The sequence below is a fragment of the Caretta caretta genome, chromosome 16 (genome assembly GCF_965140235.1).
Source record: "Caretta caretta isolate rCarCar2 chromosome 16, rCarCar1.hap1, whole genome shotgun sequence".
NCBI lineage: Eukaryota > Metazoa > Chordata > Testudines > Cheloniidae > Caretta > Caretta caretta.
This window is the reverse complement of record NC_134221.1, coordinates 8,748,109-8,769,649: the sequence shown is the minus strand read 5'-3', so window position 1 is coordinate 8,769,649 and position 21,541 is coordinate 8,748,109. Positions and strand designations below refer to the sequence as shown.

Here is a 21,541-nt window from a genome sequence, read left to right as displayed (position 1 = left end):
AAAGTGGGAGGCGACTCCTGGCCCAGATGAGTACTCTGGATCTTGGAGCTCAGAGGCTTCTGGGATGGGGGAGGATACGCTGAGGGATGTTGTGGTCTCCAATGTGACAGCGCATGGCTTTAGTCTCTCATGGAAGGTGGACTCAGGAGCCTACACTAGTTTTGTGGTGGAGTACAAGGAGGTGGCATTGGCAGCTGGGCCTCTCGCAGAAGTCTTCATGCCTGGAGACTCCTTAGGCACTGTGATTGATGGCCTCCAGGCTAACACATCCTATAAAATCAAGGTGTACGGAATGATTGGAGGACAGCGCTCCCATCCTCTTGAAGCTGTGGCTACAACAGGTACATCTTTTCAGTTGTTAACTAAGGGGTCCCTAATCATGGTCCACTTTGTTAGTTGTTCCACCCAGGATCATGGTATATTTGCAGTTTAGAATGACGTGAGAAGCAAAGAGGAATAAGCCATGTATTAGCTGGAAAGGCCATTTCTCCAGCATATCTTTCCAAATACATTTATGGAGGCAGAGAGTCAATTTGTAGTGTAACCACATAGCCCAGCTTTGAGGAAACTGAGCAATCAGATTGCATCTTTGTTTCTCCCTGCTCCAGTTCTGGAGCGATGCCTGAGCAGCATAATGTGGATGCTGGAGAAGGAGGGACAGTAGTATGTTACGCATGAGTGGCATGTGGAAATAAATGAATGGACTTTATAATAGCTGAGTGCCTGCTTAACATTCCTCTGCAACAGTGCACAGATTGTTCAGTGACTACTGGCATGTCTTGGATGAGATGCTTTCTTGTCTATGGAAGTGAGTTACAGGTCAAGAGCTGAATGGGAGCATGGCTTGGAGAAGGCAGCTTCCTACTCTGTTGAATGACTAAAGAAGATTCTTTCTATCTGCTGAGGACCCTTGACAATATTCTGTGTCAGTCCTTCTTTCTCTTATGGCTTCTGCTTGTCTGAAGTTTTGTCCCCGTTTTCCCAAGCTCAAAGTAATATTATCAACAATGAATAGGTGAGTCAGCCTGACAGGAACCTGCAGTGGTTATCACTGAAAAGTAATTTGCCAACAGATGCTACACAGTTACCACATCGGATTCCTGTTTAAAACAGAGGCATAAATGGGTATTGCAGATATCAGTATCTAGTGACTACTGGCAATACAGAATTTTTAATGGTAGCCATTGTGGTATATTAATCCACCACAAGTAAGACCTTAAATCAGATCCTGGCCACCAATTACTTCCCCTTTGTTGTTCTCCAATGGTACAAAGCTAGCGTAACCATCTAGCTGAGACAGAAGAGAGGGATATTTAAATGGAGGGCCCAAAATAAGATGGAGGTTTCATGGTTGACCCTGATGCCAAAATCCTATCTGGGGAGGGTGAGAGCCCTGAGTCATAGAACTTGGGTTGATGGAAGACATGGCACTGAATTGATTGTGGCCACCTCTTTCCAATAAATAAAGCAAAAGACAGAAACAAGAAATAGTAGAAAGTAACACTCCCAGCTCTGTACCAAGCACCCAGAGAAATCTGACTTCTAGGCAGGACATTAACGTTCTTCATAGTGAAAGTACTAGTGAGGAATTAAAATGGAATTCCTTTAGAAAGTCCAAGAACATCCATATAGGAAAGAATAGGCTATATGTATAAAAGGGACACCTCCGTTTGAATTTTTTACCCTCAGGATAATAAATATAGGTATTTCACTTTGACAAGGAATTCTCATAGCAATTTATCTGTTGTCCATCCAAATGCCCTTTCATGTGTTTAATTCCTGTGCATTTGCTATTCACTCATCGTTCTACTAGGTGACATTCTGTCTGGCTCTCACCCATCCATCCAGAGTTTCTAGTTTGTCTCTCTTTTGTCCAGTTATCTAATTGTTGTTATCTTCACATGTCTCTGCCACACACCCACTTTGTTATTCAACAATCAAACTGTTACATTTTCTGTTGTCCATTCATCTAGTTGTTAACAATCTCTTATACATTGATAGCTATCACTAGCTACGTTACCTGGATGTTTTCCATGTATCCAGCTATTTTGCATTTCTGTCTCCGTTCTATGTCTGTACACTAAGCCATTCATTTTTCTATTATGGGTTAGTTTTGAGCTAATCTGGTTTTCTCTCTACTTATCATCCATTCATTTCCCCTTTGTGGGTCTTGTTATTAAACCCTCAAACAGTATCCCTAGCTAGTTTTGCAACAAAATGATTGTAAATAATATGACAGTGTAGCTTTACCTGCATGTCATGGGCCAATTTATGCCCTGCAACTCCAACTGAAGTCAGTGGAATCCCATGGGCAAAACTAAGGGCAGCATTTGGCCCAGTACGTTTAACCTACTGGTAATAGTTAGATCCAGAATTCAATACTAGTTGCAAGGGTGTCCCCTTCATGTGAGTTACTCACTGGAGTTATCATATACTCCACCATCCTTTTTTCTATTATTAGCAGACTGCATGACAAATTAAGTCCTTGCCTGCAAATAATAGAATAAATAATTAAAATGGAGTCATTTTCTGTAGGGCTGGACAGAAAAAAAGGAAGAAAATTGTGACTTTTTTTCCAAAAATTCCCCTTTTTATTTTGGAATTACAAAAAATTTATATTTGGGCAATTGAAAACCTTTGATCAACTTTGAAGCTTCTCAAAACCAATAGGGGGAGGGCTAGAATTTTGTGGAAATATCACTGAAATCTTTCCCCTTCTTTTCTGAAATTGTGAAATTTTGTCACATTTCTGAAATTCAGAAATGGTCAACTAGCTCTAATGTTCACCCTGTCCCCTCAGTTATGCGTTTATCTCTGCAGCAAGTGCAAAAGGATGTATAAAATCAGTCTGCCTTTTCCGCTCACATCTTTCCATGCTGTGCGTTCTTTTCTGCACGTCTCCACGATCTTCATTTCAATTTGTATAACGGACCCCATATCTCTATGATAATTTTGCTGTTCCCCCTAATTCTCATGTTCTGTGTATGTATCCAGTGCATGTCTATATAGTTGGATGTACTCTACAATATATGTTAGCTAGTAGAATGCATGTAGAGTAGTCAACATTTAGGCAGCATTTGCCTTCAACTAACACACACCTCAGATTCTGCTGTTGCCACAAATACTTAGAAAAGAACGGGTGGCAAGTCTTGGCAAAATGCAGCCAGTGTAACAGCAGTTCACAGACTTGTAGGAGGTTAATACTTAGATGTTGCATGCTTTCCTCAATTTTTCTCCCCTATGGGTATCACATGAACATAATGACTCTGATAAAAGCCAGTTAACAACTATAGGCTAACTCAGTATCCTCACTGGCAAAATGGGAATTAGTATAGTAATGCTCATGGTAGGTAATGCACTATCATGGTAATAAAGATACTGTCTTTCATTTATACAGTATATAGATTCTGGTCTCAGACTGGAGTAAATCAGGTGGAACTCTATCTAAGTCAATAATAGAGTTACACAGATCCATGACCAGTATGAGTGAATGGTTTCCATAGGCTTTCAGATTTCTTGAAGATCAGCAGAAAAGTACTTTACATGAGTGCTGGAAATGTATTTTCTAGATATCGCTTTTTCTTTTCTTTTCTTTCTTTTTTTTTTTTTTTGCTTTTGTTTCAAGATGTTTTAATTGTTCTTTCTCTCTGCAAACATTTTTGTGCTATGCTAGTATTTTGTCAGTTTGGAGACAGATATTGAATCGAGGCTACGTACCCATGCTGATCTGCCTGGTGGTGGAAGGCTGCTCACTGTCTTTTAAATGAATGCCACTGAGACAAGAAAGCAGGGGAGCCCTTTCAGTGTGGAATGATGTGGCTAGTCCACGAATGAAGAGATAATGCTGCATGGCTAACTGAAGTCTCAGAAAAGTTCTCTGCCTGTTGCTCTCCAACTGCGATGGGCGTTCTCTCTTATCTGTGCAATGCTCAGAATCCCAAAGGCTGATTGTGGTCTAAGGCATGTTACTCTTGGGTAGCATGGAAACCCATGCACAGAGCAAGTGCTGGCTCATCTCTTTGTCTTGTGGAGCTCTTTAAAGAAAGAAGGCTCACATTTTATTTTTTTTAAGAATGAGGCATGTGTACAGACAGAAACAGCTCCACGTTTGTTTTTCTTCGGGTAGGAAGAAAGTTAGCAATGCTACTGCTATAGCTGAATTCTCAGTCTGTCTTAGATATGTTTGCAGTCCTAGCATGCATTCCATTTCCCGTTTCCATCAGCAGTTTTACCCGTCATATTGTGTGGATAGAAGGCATGTTTAAGAGATTGAGGGCCAAATTCTTAGCCAGTGTAAATCAGCATAGCTCCGTGGAAGTCAATGAAGCTAGGCTGATTTACACTGATGGCCCTGTATCTCTACTGAAAACTAGTGTCCTTAAATTGCTAGCTATTGTGATTGATGCTCGAGAGCTACCATTGAGTGTGGCTGGTATGAGACTGACATTATGCTTTGTAATGCTTCCTCTGCTTATGACCTGGATTCAGTCTCCAAACAATCAGCTACCCCATCTGCTTTCTCTGTGTCTAGTGATCTTTAATGCAAACTGCAGAAACTAACCATTCTCAGATGTTAGGCATCATTTGGTTTCTTTGCCTTTTATTTATTTATTTTTTTTAATAAGGAAAACTTAACTTGTGATTTACCTCTGTTTAGCACATCTAGTCACAGCACCTGGAGAATCAGACAGCGAAACAACACTTAATCCTACCAGCCCAGCACCTACTGAGCTAAGTTACTTAACAAACCCAAGCACTGATTCTCACACTCTGCTTTCAGTACCCACTGATTTTTCCACCCTGGAATTCACTGTCCAACTTCATGACCTTAAAATAACGGGCAGGACTTTCAATAGTTTCACAGTATCCTGGGCAGCACAAGATGCGTTATTTGATCAGTTCTTTATCACCCTGAAAAGCCTGCCCAGTTTAAACAGGACCCAGGAAATCTCTGTGCCCGGAAACCTACGAGAAACAGAATTTATCAATCTCACAGCTGGCACACAATACCTGATTAATCTCCGTGGAAGCACTCAAGGTCAGCTCTCTCAGTCACTGGATGCTCTAGCTGCCACAGGTATTTTCTATGGATTTTGTTATCCATATGTTCTCATTTCTGCTTTGACATTCTGGGTTTCATCTTGTACTGCAGTTCCATTGCAGAAATGCCAGGCTTCATGAGAGATGGCTTCCTTCTGAAATTATTTTCTGCATGGGACAAAACTCCTGTTGCTTTGGAATGAGTTATGTAGCATGGACAGTTCCCCATCCAGCTTTTGAAGGGGCATAGCATTGATTCTCCCTTTACAGATTGCATGCAAAGACGGGATTCGATGCATCAGCTATTTACAAGACACATGGAAATAGCAGGATATGTGACTGGGTTTTGTTTGGATTGTGATCCAAACAAAGGGAAGATTGCAAGGAGGTAGTATCTGGCAGTGTTTCCATGGAAGTGGTGATGTCTGAAAGGGGGAAAAAAAAAGATTGTAACACATTGTGAGTGGGGATTTTCAGAGTTTTTAAACAGCCTCTTATTTTCCTTTTGCACATTCATTTCTCCTTGAGCAATACAACAGTAAAAGGAAACAACCGTATAAACTCTGAGTGCAATTCACTAATGATCAGGTACCAAGATGCAAATGTAGAGTTGGAGAAACAGACAATAGACTAGTAATACTCCCTGTCCACGTGCCAGTAACAAAATCACTGGTATGGAAATGGCTAGAACAGTCTCATCTTTTTCTACGACGTGTTATATCTTTTTTTTTTTTAACCTAAGAAACATCATCTCTTCATCTCACTCCCCATGTTGTTGTCATCTCTGTTGTCATGTATGGTCAAGGCGTTACTGGTGAGGCTGGCCGAGCTCCCCAGCAATTGGAATTGGTGCATTGCATGATTTGTGTATGAGAACAGGAAAGCATGATGGGAGTTGGATGCATTTCCAGATCAGACATGCATGTCCCTGAACAGGAAACTGAAAGGAAAAGTGTTTTTGTGAGCCTGCGTCTTGGAAGAGAATGGAAATTGAATTTTATGTCCAGGGAAATCTGAATGGCTTTTAAGTTGTTATGGCATTTGCAAAATAGATAATGTTTTTCCTTGAAAGACTTCGCTGTGACTTGACTTCGTTTTTTGGGGGGAGGGGGGTGTATTTTGATTTTAAATTAATGTCTTATTTTATCTCTACTGCCATCAAATGATCACTGATTTCTTTTCCAGCCTGCATTCTCCCTTTTGCATTATATCATAACGAGTGTCTGATCCCTATTTTTGTTAAAACAGCTCATGCAAAGTTCTTGAGCAGCACTGATTTGAAAAGTTACTCTGTACAGTGTCATCTCTTGAGGGTCAAAGGGAGATGGGAGGCAGCTAGTTGGTGCTTCAGTGGACCTGAGTGATACCACTTTCCTATACAGAGATATAGGGCCTGAGTATTCAGAAATCCAGTTAAGTCAATGGGAGCTCCCATTGATGGCTCAGCATTTCTGAAAATTAGGCCCATACTGTATGCATTAGGGCATGCAATACATGCAAGCACACATACACTATGTGCAACCCTTACTTTACATGATAAGCAACTACACAAGTAATCTCATTGGGCCTGGTTCTCATTTACACTAAGGCCCCTTTACACCAACCTGCCTTAAAATGGGTGCACACCTTTAAAGCACCTTACATCAATGTGGCTTAAAGGAACCTTGAGTATAACTGAAAATCAGGTCCTAGTGGAACATCTCTCACGAGTAAGTGCTCAGCAACGTGTGTAAGGGTTGCACAATCAGGCCCTGTCATCATTATTAGGGCTGCTCTACCTTGCTTTCAGCCATTGCAAATAAGAGAGAAGAGAGCTATGGAATGAGCCCAGTCCGAAAGTTAGCCACAGATTAAAAGAGGAGATTCCCCATGCATAACCAACAGATAAGAAGATGCTATTTTCCAGCGTGACTTTGAAAAACATAATGTCTGTCACTTGTCTTCCCTCACCACAGGAGGGCTTTCTATAGCATGTCACTGAGATTCTTCTTTTGAAATAATAAGCTTGTCTTTTTAAAGAAGTTATTGTTATCTGCCCTCATTAAACTTGTGTTAACCACAATTAGGGCAAATCTCTAAAGATGGGCATGTACGGGCAAAGAAACCACTATTCATTCTTTGTCATTTTGAATTAGGAATTGATTATTTGAAAACAAACGAAACCAACCTTGCTTCAAGTGGACCCCATTAAAAACATAAACTTCACAGCCCTGGTACTTACGGGAACTTCTGTATCTGTCTAACCTTGGAACAGGAAATACAGCAGTATCACAATCACTTTAGAGTAGCAAACATTGAATTGTTAATGGCAGCTGTAAGATGGTTCTAGAAATACTGACTTGCCTCACAAGGAGGTTTAATTAATGTTTGTAAAATGCTCTAAGCTCCAAAGCTGCTTCCTACATGAAATATTATAGTATTAAAATGATTATTTATTATTGTTGCTCTCTGCTTATTGTACAGCTCTGCATTGCCAAGTCTCAAGGAAGCTTTCCACTGAGTTACCAAGGGCAGACATAAATCTAGAAAAAAGAAAAGGAGGACTTGTGGCACCTTAGAGACTAAGAAATTTATTTGAGCATGAGCTTTCGTGAGCTACAGCTCACTGCATCGGATACAGACTAACACGGCTGCTACTCTGAAACCTGTCATAAATCTAGAAGTGTGTGTAATAGTGCATCTATAGGAACACTAATTATAACTGAAATTCATTAGCCTGGAAAGTCATCCGGTAGCACCCCAATTATTTGTTACTTTAATCTGTAATTTGAGTAACTAATTGACTCTCTGTCCATATTCAGAGGAGGAACCTGAGCTCGGAAAGTTTACAGTATCGAAGGTTAGCTGGGATGGTTTCCAACTCAACTGGACAGCCGCAGAAGGGGCCTATGAGACTTTTGTCATTCAGGTGCAGGAGCCTAACAATCCAGAAGAAGCTCAGAATCTCACAGTCCCAGGCAGCCTACGCTTTGTGAATGTTACTGGCCTCAAGGCTAACATGCCCTACACTGTCACACTTTATGGTGTGATTCAGGGCTACAGGACCAAACCCCTTTCTGTTAACACCACAACAGGTACCCTTTCTAATTTATTCATCAGTTTCCATGCTACTTCTTTCTTTGCAGAGAGGCATATAGGCCAGCGCTATTGCAGTGTCCAGTGAGAGCTTGGATGTCTGCACTCTTTTGCATGAGCACCCTTAATCCTCAAGGCTTATCAAAGCTTGGCTGAACATATCATGCCTGGAAATGTCTCGTGATGATCAGATTTTCTAATGAGAGTCTCCGGGCCACCATGCTGTCATTTGCTTTCAGGAGCTCCCATTTGTCCTCAGAACAACTTATTTTTGCTTATTTTACTCACTTCTCTGGTTGGAACTAATTGCAAGACCCAAATGTCCATTGCACATGATCAGAAAGAGCAGACGTTGTCCTGTGAAACCTGTGAAAACCTGACTTTATAGCCCAGATATTCAAGGCCATGAGCACTTGTGTTTCTTGGATTCCAAAAGTTATGTTCAAAACAAAGCACAAAAAACAATGTGGAATTACTGCTAATAGGTGATCTCATCTATTGGGCTGTTAACCAGTATGAATCTGTTACTGCTCTCACAATGTGTAAATCAGGAGTAACTCCACTAAAGTCAACAGAATTACACCGGTGTAAAGCTGGTGTAGCTGAGAGAAGACTCAGGTCTTACACAACCAAAAATTGCGTAAAATTATCAATAATAATGAAAGTAATTTGTATGACTCATCTCTACACCTTTCATTGATATGCATTCACCTTTCACTGATGTAAATATGGTATCTGGGTTGATGAAAAGTAGAGATGGGCACTAGTCTCCACATTCATAACCAGATCTTGCATCCCTCAAAGATGTTCCATGGTTTTGGTTCAGGCCTATCTCTCATAAATAAAAAATAACACTGTTTTAATGATCTACAAAACTCTAAATAATTAACCCTCAGATATAGAGAACCTAGACCATGTGTTCCATCTGCCAAGTCAGATATTTGATTTTCTTTCCCTTCCAATTTGGATTTTGTCCCTCATCTTCACCTTGCAGATTTTTTTTTATTTGCACTACCTGTTCTGTACTTGCAATGGATTGCAGCCACTCTCATTTGGCTATGCCTTAGGAGTATATCTCCTGCAACCCAGTGCACTTCTACTGTAACAAGTCAAACATATCCTTCCTTGGATTGTTCCATGCCACTGCCACTTTTAGATACTCAGAAAGACTATAATTAATGGGGCTTTCTATATCTCATTTACTCAGTGACAATGGCTGGGACACAGTGGCTCTTCCTTCAGATGCACTAACAATCTGTTTCAGACAGTATTCACAGGACCCTTCCTTAAAGTCCTTTGTAACCTGCTGCAACTTCTCTCTAGCTTGGAGGATGGCTCAGACTTACTCTTGTTTGCTCTCTCAGAGCACATTTTATCCAGCAGCTAGAAGGAACTAGGAAAATTTATAACTGAATTACAGAAATGAGGATGTACTGTTTGCTTTTTGCTGTGGTGCGTTACGTGGCTTGGCTTGGCTAGAGTGGTTTTTATGACATGAATTGCTTGCTTTGCACTGTATACTGCCATTGACTTTTCACTAAAAGCTTCCATCAGGAGTTCTGAGTATGGGTTGATATCGGATTATAGTCTAGTCACAGTGGACATAAATCTCCTTGAGGTGGAGAAAGTAATCTTTAGGGGGTTAAAAAGAAAACAGACCCCAACTCAAGCCTGGACAGCTACACTGCTATTTTTAGCACTGTAGAGCAAACCCAAATCTGTAGACTCGGGCTCTGAGACTCGCTGCCACGGATTTCTGCTTGCCATGTAGACATACCAACAGTGTCCTGCCGAAGTGTGGCTTAGCCATTGCTCAGTCTCTGTTAGTTTATTGGAAACAGCAGATGACACCCTACTGGGGTTTTCCCTTCTATTTCAGTCACACTCACCACTTGGCTTTTCAAGACTTTTCTTTCCAGGGGATTTTCCATTGTCAGAATGTTTCGTGCCTTTTGGGGGCCTGTCAGGGATGTCTGCAGAAGGGAAGGAAGCCCCAGGGAGCTACCACAGCTTTGTACTTTGGGTCAAGCTCTAGGACTAGATGCCAACTTTTGTGTGTTTTAATCGGGAAGGGAGAGAGGAACAGCTCAAATGAAACTCGTCCCTTTTTCCTTGACTAAGCCATGGATCTAGTTTCAGCGAATTTAAATCAGTGAAGTGTATTCTCCAGGTCTTTAAGGCCCTTGGTGTGTTCTTACACATCTGCTTTCATGCTCAGACCTCAACGGGTACATCGACACTGCAGTTGGGAATGTGATTCCCAGTATTGGTAAACAGACATGTACTAGCTTGGTGTGAGGTAGCACACTAAAAATAGCAGAGTGGCAGGGGGTAGCATAGGTGAAGGCTTGGGCTAGCCATCCAAGTAGGTACCCAGAGGGTCCAGGTGGATTGGTATTCAGGTGGCTAGCCTGGACAGCTGCCGATGCTACCCCGGCTACACTGCTATTTTTAGCACACTAGATTGAGTAGAGGTAGTGTGTGTCTGTCTACCTGCGCTGGGGAGCATGGTCCCAGCTGCAGTGAAGACATACGCAAGGATGCTTGGCTGCGCTCAGAAGCATGGACAACCATTGCAGTCTTACAGCTTTCGTTTATGCAGCACTGTTAGATGCTTTCTCTTTTTGACATTCTTTCCCTTAGCTCATGTCTGCTTGCAGCAACCTGTTATTCGAACCCTCCATTCCTCTTTTCAACGTAGAACAGTGGTAGCTGTAGATGCAAGCACAGCATTTCTGAACATACGGCTTCAGAGGGGGCATCTAATTCTCACTCCTTTTGTTTTCCTCTTCAGCAGCAGAACCTGAAGTTGGTGAACTAACGGTTTCCAGCATTACCCCCGAAAGCTTCAACCTTTCCTGGACAGCCACGGATGAGGCCTTCAAGACCTTTACCATTGAAATTATTGATTCTAGCAGGTTACAGGAGCCCATGGAGTACAACATTTCAGGCAACTTAAGGACTGCTCATATCTCAGGGCTTTCCCCCAAAACTGATTTTATTGTCTACCTCTCTGGGAGCACGCGTGGTTTCCGCACAAAGGCAATAAGTGTTGCAGCTACTACAGGTATATAAACCTACCTCGCATACTCACTCCGCTTTCTCCGAACTCTTCTTTACAGGACCTTACCTTTCCCTCACCCTTACCTTCCCCAGCCAACCCCCCGGTACCAAATCCTTTACCTCCCCCTACAACGCCTTCTGATGAAGAGCTGCAGGCGTTATTTTAACCTGTACAATTATGTTTAACCTGCCTGTCCAGTGCAGGGAAAGGACATCACGGCGATGAGGGATGTTCTTATTCACAACAGAAATAATCAGCTTTCTTTCTTCTCGGCTCCATCCGAGCAGGGGCAGCTTCTGGTAGAGAACCCCAACAAGTTTGCTTAGGGGCTGAGCATGGAGCCAACACTTCTCTAGGCACACCTCAGAGTGGCAACATGTGTTCGTACCTGTTACGTTGCATTTAGGGGGGTTATTTCTCTTGAATAGGCAGATGTATAGGCAAAGCTTTTTCTTCTTTTTGAATGGGGTGTGGGTGAAACTGACTCCACAGCAGAGGAATTATATAAGGCCGACGCCCTATTTTAATCCCATTTAAGATTTAATCCCATTTAAGACCTCAGGTTAGGTTTTACATGGGACTGAAGTGGTTCACGGCCCTGGGCTGGCTGGCTGCATTGGTATGGATTTTACTCTTAGCACCTAGAACAGCCTGAAGTTTCACATCTGGATCTCTGTAGCACAGCCATTCCAAGGAAAGAAGGAATCCTATTGTATGTGCGCAAAATTGAATTAGAAGTAGAAAACCAGCAAATTACAAAAGTAGATGGATTACTCAAGGGAGGGTTCTGTATCACATGCAGTAATCTTTTATTACCCATAGTGACTCCATTCATATGACCTCATATGCAAATGGTTCTCTGCTAGGGTGACCAGAGGGCAAGTGTGAAAAAGCAGGATGGGGATGGGGGGCAATAGACACCTATATAAGAAAAAGCCCCCAAAATCGTGACTGTCCCTGTAAAATCGGGACTGCTGGTCACAAAGTTATCTCAAAACAAGGTGCCTACATTAATTTGGTGAGAGATTATACAAGTAATGCAGGTTATATCTCCTCACAGATTGCAAGGACTAGACCGTGCTTTATCTTAAAATCCGTATAAGTAGGAGGAATTGTAACAAGGTGATGCTGCTGCTGACATGATTGACAGACAGTTCTATGGAACTTTAGGATGCCAGTCGCAGTTCAGCGTAATATGAAGTATCTGTGATCAAGTCAATAGCAGATACATTTGTAGGTGGGGAGTGGTATCCTGGCAGAGGGATGAATTAGGGTTTCTCAGCCTGGGGATCAAGACCCCCAGCAGGATTGCAAACAGTTGTCAGTGAGTCAAAATCATGCTCCCATTTAGCAGAATGAGATGGGCAGGGGGATCCTGGTGAGCTTTTGGCTAAAATGAGAGGGGTCATGGTGCAGAAAATGTGATTAAATAGGTCTTTTCCATTTCTGACATTGATTTTATTTGATTTTATTTTTGGTTCTAATAATTCCGACACATTTCCATTTGTTTTTCTTCCTCTAGTAGACGAACCTCTCCTTAGCAAACTAACTGTCTCAAACGCTACCTCAGACAGTGTGTCCCTCACATGGGAAGCTCAGGATGCTGCCTTTGATCGCTTTGTTTTAGAAGTTATAAACTCTGACTTGCCTTTGGATTCCCTGGTGTACACAGTGCCAGGGGCCTCACGGAGTTTTGTAATCACCAACCTAAGAGCCACCACTAATTACACTGTCCAACTGCATGGTCTAGTTGATGGCCAAGGTGCTCAGACTTTGACAGCACTGGTTACCACAGGTATTTCACCTTCCAGATTTACTTTTTCTATTCTTTCTTTTCTTATCCACCAAACTGCTTTAGAACGTGGCTCCAAAGAGACCTCACTTTTCCTCATCTAGATGGCCCTTGTTAGTAAATTACAGGAAGGGTCACTATGGGGACAGGTTGGAATAAGCTGAATCCGAGACTGCTTTGAAAGAAGCGGATCTGGGACCCTGGAAATGGCTGAAAAGTGTCCCCAGAATTAAGGAAGCACAATGCTAAACCTTTGGTTTATTTATATATACACTTATCTGCAAACTCTCTGTATATATAACTAAATTGCTCCAGATGATTCTGGAACATCTTTGCATTTGACTTTGAACACTCTTTGTGTTCATTCCACACCCTCTCTCTTCGTTTGCCTGTGATCTTTCTTATCACGGGAACGGGCACTGTGTCTGTGTCATACCAGAAAGGCAACTGCATGCCATTTTGGTTCTTTGTTTGTAAAAGTCAAATGTCTCTCATGGCATTTGTATCTTTTACTGGTGCTTTGGGTAGCATGTTCAATGACCAACAGGAACTGCATGATGTGGTCCAGTTATTCAGTGCTGGTACCAAGAGTTTTTTCTGCCTGGCATCTTTCCACATCCCCTCAGCAGTGAGCTGGGATTGAAAAGGAAGTCCATCCCTTCTTGATGTTCGGCCCTGTACCCTCTCACTTGCACTGTTGCCAGTGAGTCTTGTAGGGGAATGGGCACCACAGTGCCTTCCGGTGGATGCCAGAGCCTTTCCAGCACTGGTGGAGACTACAGGATGTTGGGAACTCACTAAGCCTGGCCTGGAGAGAGATTTTCAACTTGTGTTGCATGTCGTAACCTTTGAAATCTGGATGCCATGTCGTGGGCCTGCCTGAGCTCGGTGGGAATGGCATGTGAAGGAATGTGCCCGTTTCGGGTTCAGGGTGGAAAGGACTGTTCTCTACAACCTGCATGCAGGACTGACAGTGCCGTGCCTGGTTTCACCACATTCTCCCTTACGTATGTTTGCATCTTGAATACTTTTTGATCTCCTCCGCCATCTCCCCAGGCACCGAGCTCACGCCATGACAACCTCATTACTGACCATGCTGGCTCTGCTGGTCACTAGATGGCAGCATGATGACAGTCCCAGCATGCATCCTTAATTGGGGTCACTGAGATGTCCCTGCTCCTGGACTAGACCAAGGCGGCAGCGTGGATTGGGAACAAACTCTTCTGGCCCATTTAATCTAAGTCTTGGGTGGGTAAATTGCGGTAACTTGCATCAGTTCATATGTCAATTAATTATAGGTCTCTCTGTGTTCTTTAATTGTTCTGTTGTTAAGATTACGTCCCCCAGAGTGAGTCACTTAACCAATAACTCCCCCTGAATATCACTGACTCCATTTAACCAACACTTTCATGTCCCCAAAACATTTTAACACATGGGGTTTAAATAGACTCCTCATTGTTGAATTATGTGAAAGCTGGATGGATTTGGCTCCAATTTCCAAAGTTATTCCTTTGAGGATGAGAATGAAATTTATCCCAAAAGGGAATATTTTTCCCTAAGAAGAATTTTTCCCTAAGACTTCCCTAAAGTCCTGAAAAAGGGGGTTGCAGTGATCTTGTGTCCTCCATTCAGTGGTCCACAGTGTGACCTAGTGGATAGGGTGCTGCCACTGGCCTGCTGTATGAGCTTGGGCAAATCACTTCACTCATTTGTGCCTCAGTTTCCCCATCTGGACAGTGAAGATAATGATCCTGATCTTGTTGGTAAAGCACTTTAACCTGAAGTGTGCCATACCTTCTGTGGCCTTCTGCAAAAGTAAAGTCTTGGTTCAGATCTGTGCAGTCATTGAGAGCCTAATTTTCAGAGGTGCTTAGCATCTGCAGTTCCCTTGAACTTCATGAGGCGTTGTGTGTGCTTAGCACCCCTGCAAATCAGGCCCACGGTTAAGCGAGACAATTGAATCTATTTACCAGTAAACAAAAAAGAGCAAGAAAAAATTAAAACTAATAAACACCTGCAAGAGGTTAAATTGAAAGCCCTTGTCAATGGCTATTTTTAATGCCCAGCTCCTTATTTCTTCAGCCATTGCTCAGCAGATGGTAAAGGCTGGCTCTGTTGCTCTATACCCTTAAATAGCCATAACTCTTTCCTGCTTCTAAGCACTGCCCTGCTCTAAGTAATGCTTTCTCTTCACCTGTGTTCCTTTTCCTTCAGAGGCCAAGCCACAGCTGGGCACGCTCACACTCACAAACGTTACCCCCGACAGCTTCAACCTCTCATGGACCGCGAGAGATGGGCCTTTTGCAAAGTTTGTTATAAATGTTAGAGATTCCTATGCAGCCCACGCGCCGCAGGAGCTTACGGTGTCAGGAGGGGCCCGCAGCGCTCGCATCTCAGGCCTGGCAGATTACACTGGCTATGATATTAACATTCAGGGCACCACCAATGCAGGGGTCCACACAGAGCCCCTCACTGCTTTTGTCATGACAGGTACCCGTTTAAAGGCTGCTGCTTTGTGTGTTTGTTTTTTGTTAAAAAAAAAAAACAACATTGATTAATGTGCAGGAAAGGAGAGAAGTGTGGCGGTTGTTTCTCTGTGAAACTGAGTAATGTTGACACTTAAAGAGATCATCCATTTTTAGGGCGAGGGAGGGGAGAACAGTTTCAGGTGAATTAAGAACCCATCCAAATCTTTACTCCTAACTTCAGCTGCAATTAACCTCCCTCACCGAGCTTTGAAAAAATAAGGTTAACTTCATGGGCTCATTTATCTAACCTGAATGCCTTCTAGGCCTCATTTCAGCTCTTGGATATTTAGAGCAGCCCTGGCCTTTAAAATTCCACCTGTCCTTCTGGGTCAGTTCCACTGATTAACTCTAATCATCTGTGAGATGGGCATCTCCTTTCTGCACGACACGTGGCAATTGAAAGGGCCAGGACTTCAGACACCCTTGTGCCTATTTGAACCTCTACATGTGGCAGTAAGAGAGGACGTCAAGATTCAGCCCATTTCTGTTGCTGTTTCACTCTTTACTCAGATCAGATCTAATATAATAACCTGACACTCATGCATGAATGATCATGCTGCCTGCAGTCCATTTATACTCCTTGAAGACTAAGCATTCCTTGCACATCATATCACAGTAACAGAGGCTGTCACTACAGCTTCTCTCCGTTCTTTGTATACTTTGCCTCGACCAAACAGCCGTCCTGCATGCGCTTGCATCCAGAAGCTCATGTCTCATTAGCTTTCCTTTTCCTCCTCACTCAAGTAATACACAGAGGTAACACCATCTGCAAAGGCACTATGCCAGGGTAGCCTCCCTTACATAAGGCAGTCTGCGCAAGCGCTTCACTGAAGTCCCAAGGATGCTGACTGTGACCTCCCTCCCTGATGGTAGCGCGTTACAAATGAACCAGCGTTTGCCTTCTCCAGTCCTGTTCTTTGCTTCTCCAAAGTACAGATGCTTCCCTATAGCAAATGTGGCATTGCTATATTTGAAGGCAAGTTTCTCAGATCTAGGTAAGCATGCTATGCTTCCTGCAAGCAAACAAATTCTTGTCTGCCTGTAGTTCATGTAAACCTGTTTCTAGAAAATAATTTCAATGTTTCAGGTCCTTTATTTATTTATCAAGGCTCCAGCAAAGCAAACCCATGAGGGGTTGGATCCAGTATATCTTGGGGATGCTCAGTAGGAGATTAGTGTAATTCCCTTAAACCACTCTGTCATGCTGTCTGCACCATGACCATGAGTGCCAGAGTGTCAAGAAGCAGGGCAGAGACCCCGAACTGCTTGTATGTTCTACGCTTAGATTTCACTGAACTCCTAACTACAGTAACAGTCTTACCATGGAGTCACAGACAGTCCCCTTCGGCATTCCAGTCTATTTTGCCACACAGGCAAGCTGGACTGGGTGATAGTTGGTTGCTATACACCTTAGATCACAAAATATTCACGTTACTCCCATTCCCAAAGGACCAGTCACTTATCCTAGGTCAATTTGTACCTTAGATCTAACACCAAAGACAACACTTGTAGCCAATCCTATAGTCAGCTATCTAAGGATTTATTAACTAAGAAAAGAAATGAAAGAGTTATTACAAGGTTAAAGCAAAAAGAAAAGGAGTACTTGTGGCACCTTAGAGACTAAAATTTATTTGAGCATAAGCTTTCGTGAGCTACAGCTCACTTCATCGGATACATGAAGTGAGCTGTAGCTCACGAAAGCTTATTCTCAAATAAATTTTAGTCTCTAAGGTGCCACAAGTCCTCCTTTTCTTTTTGCAGATACAGACTAACACGGCTGCTACTCTGAAACCTGTCATTATGCAAGGTTAAAGCAGGCAAACGTGCACACAAATGAGTTACAGTCTATGGTTTCAGAAGGTGACACAGTTGTAGTAATCTGTCAGCTCTGAATGTCTTTTAGGACTAACCCAGTTTGACCCTGGGGACCTCTGCTTCTCTTTTGTGTCCTGTGAGAGTCCAAACAACAAAAGAGATGAATTTTTTTCTTGTCAGCTATTTTTAGTTCCTTCTTCCAGAATGGAACTAGCCCTTTTGCAGGTAGCCTCTTTATGGGTGTAGGGGAGTAATTAGCAAAGTCTTTGTATTGTGATGTCCTACGATGGCCCATTTAGTTTTGATAGAATCACAGAATATCAGGGTTGGAAGGGACTTCAGGAATGTCATCTAGTCCAACCCCCTGCTCAAAGCAGGACCAATCCCCAACTAAATCATCCCATTTAGGCCTTCTTGATGGACAGGAAATGAACCCTCCTGGTTGGGTTCACAGTTTCAGAGCAAACATTTTTTACAGTTACACAGCAAGAACTTAAATATTAACTTATATCATGTGATAAAGAAATTCTAAGTGAGATTAGTGCATGCAGCAACTTACAAGCATTTCATAAAGTCTAAACACATTGTTATCATTCCAGTACCCATCTAAACCATATTAACGCACAGGTAAAACAGACTAGTTTCCAGCATTGAATTTGTCAGTGCTCGGCTGAGGCCTAAAGCCTTGCTAAGAGCTGGCACCTGATCTGCCCACGTCATGCACTCCACATGCATCAAATTCTAACAAAGCCTTTGGTACATTGCTATGCAGCCATCAAAGCTCGAGGACTTATATATTATTTTAAATGGCTTAATACTATGGATGGGAGAATGAGGGAAACAATGTCTCAGTTCCTACAAGAAGGCCACAGGGCGCCCCAAAGTTGGTTCTCGGGTCCTTCCCTTAATAATAGTAAGAAATACTTCATTGTTCATGCCTAGTTTTTGAAGAGCCATGTGGCTTTTGTGTAGAGATTGGCTCAAGCCTAGAAGTTCTGATTCTGATCAAAACCCCGAATTTTCCCAAAGTTTGGAAGTTGGGGGTCCGTATCTGAGCTCCTGGATCAGACTAAGGCTATGTCTACAGTTGGAGCTAGGGATGTGGTTCCCAGTTAATACAGACAAACTTGCTCTCTCTCTCATCAAGTCAGCACACTAGAAATAGTAGTGTAGCCATGATAGCATGGGTAGCAGCGAGCAGCAGTATGGGCTGGCCACCTCTAGTTCCTGCCTGTGGGCTACAGGTAGGTTTGTACTCGGAGGAAAGCCTGCACCACCATTTGCTGCTACTCGCATTACCACGCCTGCGTTACCACAGCCACGGTACTATTTTTAGCGTGCTTGCTCGGTGCGAAATCGCACAAGTATGTCTGTGCGAGCTGGGAATCGCACTCCGACCTCCAAGCGTAGACATGGCCTACGCTGTAGAATTCAGCTCAAAAACTTTCTCAGATGCCTGAGTTGCGTGTTTCAGATCCATGCTTCTGGTTTGGGTCCATCTCTACTGTTCAATGCTCTTTCTGTAGTCACACATACTGAAATGCAGGCGGGGTTATTTTGTGGGGGGTGGGAAGGAAGGAAGGAAAGAAGGAAGTCAAGGACCAAATCCACTCAACTCTTACTAGGGATAAACTTCCACTGTAGTAAGTGATCATGTTGAGGAAGGATTGCAAGATTCCATGAGTGGGCCATATGGGAGAGCAAAGCCAGATTTTTAAAAAGCTTAGGATCGGATTGCCAAGGGCTGGGCACCCACAATCTGGGCTAGGCCTGTGACACCTAGGACCAGATATTCAGATGAGCTCAACAGATTGGGCTCTTTTGATAGCCTGGCCACTTAATTTTAGTGCCGAAATGGAAACTGACCTTTTTTGAACCCATGGCCCTATGCCTCTGAACTTAAACTAGTGCCCTTTTGGTCTGAAAACTACCGGAATAAGCATTCTGTATTGGAATCTCTTTAAGTGGTCAACATATCAGTTAAAGGGGAGAGAGGGGAGGAACTGTTGGCTATTAAGATTTTTAGCCAGTCTGATCTTCAGCCACTACCTGCAGTCATTAGCTGTTGTTAGCACAATCTCTCCAAGTAAAAAATCCTTCAGTGTTTAGATCTTACGTTTGCAGTGACCCATGTTGGTTTAAGCCCTGGTTCCACTGGGTCAACCATTGGAAAGAAAAGCAGGCGATACTGGTGTGAAGTCGTGAGATATGTGAAAATTGAGGCTTGTCCCTAAAGCAATGGTGATGGAGAGGGGAGGATGGAAATAGATGTGTTATTCAAAGCAGCGTAAACCTCTATTATTCACAACTGATTCTGTGTGCATGTGAAATTGAAGAAACTTGTTTAAGTATCAGGGTTGGGGATTTTCAAAGGGACCTACAGGAAGTAGGCACCCAAATCCCATTGGCATGCAGTGAGAATTGAACACCTAATTTCTTTAGGCTCCTTTGAATATCTCAGCCTTGCTGTAGTGGCCATGCATTTCCATTAAATCTTATGGTTTTGGGGGAAAACTTGTGATTGATGTTTGCTGGAAGCTGTGACACTATCTAACTTGCAATGTTTTTATGCTTCTTTTCTTTTTTGTTTTTTTGCACCTTCCCTTCTTTTAGAGTCCATGCCCCCACTGGAAAACCTAACTGTCTCTGACATTAATCCTTATGGGTTCACGGTGTCCTGGATGGCATCGGAGAATGCCTTTGACAACTTTCTAGTAATCGTGGTGGATTCTGGCAAGCTGCTGGACCCACAGGAGTTCCTCCTTACAGGAGCCCAGCGGCAACTGGAACTTAAAGGCCTTATTACTGGCATTGGCTATGAGGTTATGCTTTATGGTTTTGCCCAGGGGCGCCAAACAAAGCCCCTAAGCACTGTGGCTGTTACAGGTATATTATCGTGGGCAAATTGTTCTTTTCCGTCCTCTCTTTCATGCTTCTCTTCTCACCTGGAAGATGTTGTGTGCAATCCATTTGCAAAACAAACCATGGCTTTTGCATATCCTTTTTCATCATGGCTACACATACCTCATCATGATTGAGAGGTTCACTAATGTGATCCCATTTCTACGTTTCTTGGTATTCTCTTTATGTTCTGTCTCTGTGGGGTCCAGTGGAGAAGAGTGGAACAGGGTGGAGGGGTAAATTGCTCCCTGAAAGAACCCTTAGCTGGAGAAAGGAGACCAGACGAATTCACCATGTTATAAGCCACCAGGTACCTCGATATTCTTCAATTGTCTATGCAACAAGACCATTCAGGAGAGTCATGCTGGGCTTCCCGCCCATGGACTCCTCCCCTTCATTCTCCATGCCAAATAAACAAGAGGATCATTACAACCAATAGCGTTGGGCATCTCTTAACAAAGCATTGCCCGTGTTCTCATTCTCATCGTAGCTGAGTTTTTCCAGCTGCATTTTGGCCTTATTGAACAATTATTGCTTCTTTTCACCAAGTCTCAGCCACAGGATTTGCTCATTCCATGCACCAGCAAAGCCAGAGTTATATGGCTGAACGTTGGTGAGAAAATAAATATGGACCTTTTATTGTGAAAAATACAACCGCATTGGAGATACTGTTAAACAGTTATTATTCTGGTAACATTGCTACAGTTAGTGATGCCTAGAGTACCCTATGAGGCAGATAACCACAATAATAGTGAGAAACCATCTTAGGTAACTGCTGGAATCCTCTTAGGTGGATTCCTCTACTAGGGGTGTTAGATAAACCTCTTTGGACTTAAGCGTGCAGCATTGTGGATATAGATTTTCTTGATTTCCCCTTGCTGCTTCAGCATTGATTCCAAAGGAAAAGTGGACACTGTAGGCTAGATCAGAAGCATCAAGAAGTCCAGAACCACATGCAATAATTGTTAGGAATGAAGGAACTTTTTAGTGACTCCTCTACAGTGCTCCTATCAAAGCGGGAGAAGCAAGCAACGATATAAGCACAGCTGCAGATTATTAACAATGGCTTGTTTTTATTTGTCATAAAGGGCTCGCAAAGGATGGGTAACTCTAGTGGAAGCCAGAGAACAAATAAACATCACTTTTACTGTTAGCATCTTCAATATTTCATGACCGGGGCAAATGGCCTGTATCCAGATATTTGTTCTGCTTTGGGGTATTGTAAAAGTTGGGCACGCCTATACGCACACACACATATATCATGTACAGTACCTGTATAACTCTTGAATATCCAAAGGTTTCTTTTTTCTTTTTTATAGCTAGCAG

The 21,541-nt window shown here is 42.8% G+C and overlaps 1 protein-coding gene across 8 annotated transcripts in view; it reads left to right on the top strand.

The window, feature by feature from the left end:
* Window positions 1–21,541, top strand: part of TNC (tenascin C) — a 93,837-nt gene that overhangs the window by 51,325 nt on the left and 20,971 nt on the right. The window contains exons 12-16 of one of the 8 annotated variants that reach the window (XM_075120549.1): window positions 7,842–8,114; window positions 10,910–11,182; window positions 12,702–12,974; window positions 15,186–15,461; window positions 19,928–20,200. The exons of 2 other annotated variants lie outside the window; for them this stretch is intronic. In XM_075120549.1, the coding sequence (XP_074976650.1) occupies window positions 7,842–8,114; window positions 10,910–11,182; window positions 12,702–12,974; window positions 15,186–15,461; window positions 19,928–20,200 (1,368 nt within the window). The remainder of the gene's footprint in view (window positions 1–7,841; window positions 8,115–10,909; window positions 11,183–12,701; window positions 12,975–15,185; window positions 15,462–19,927; window positions 20,201–21,541) is intronic. 5 more of the 8 variants (XM_075120550.1, XM_075120551.1, XM_075120552.1 and 2 more) reach the window with 5 other exon arrangements.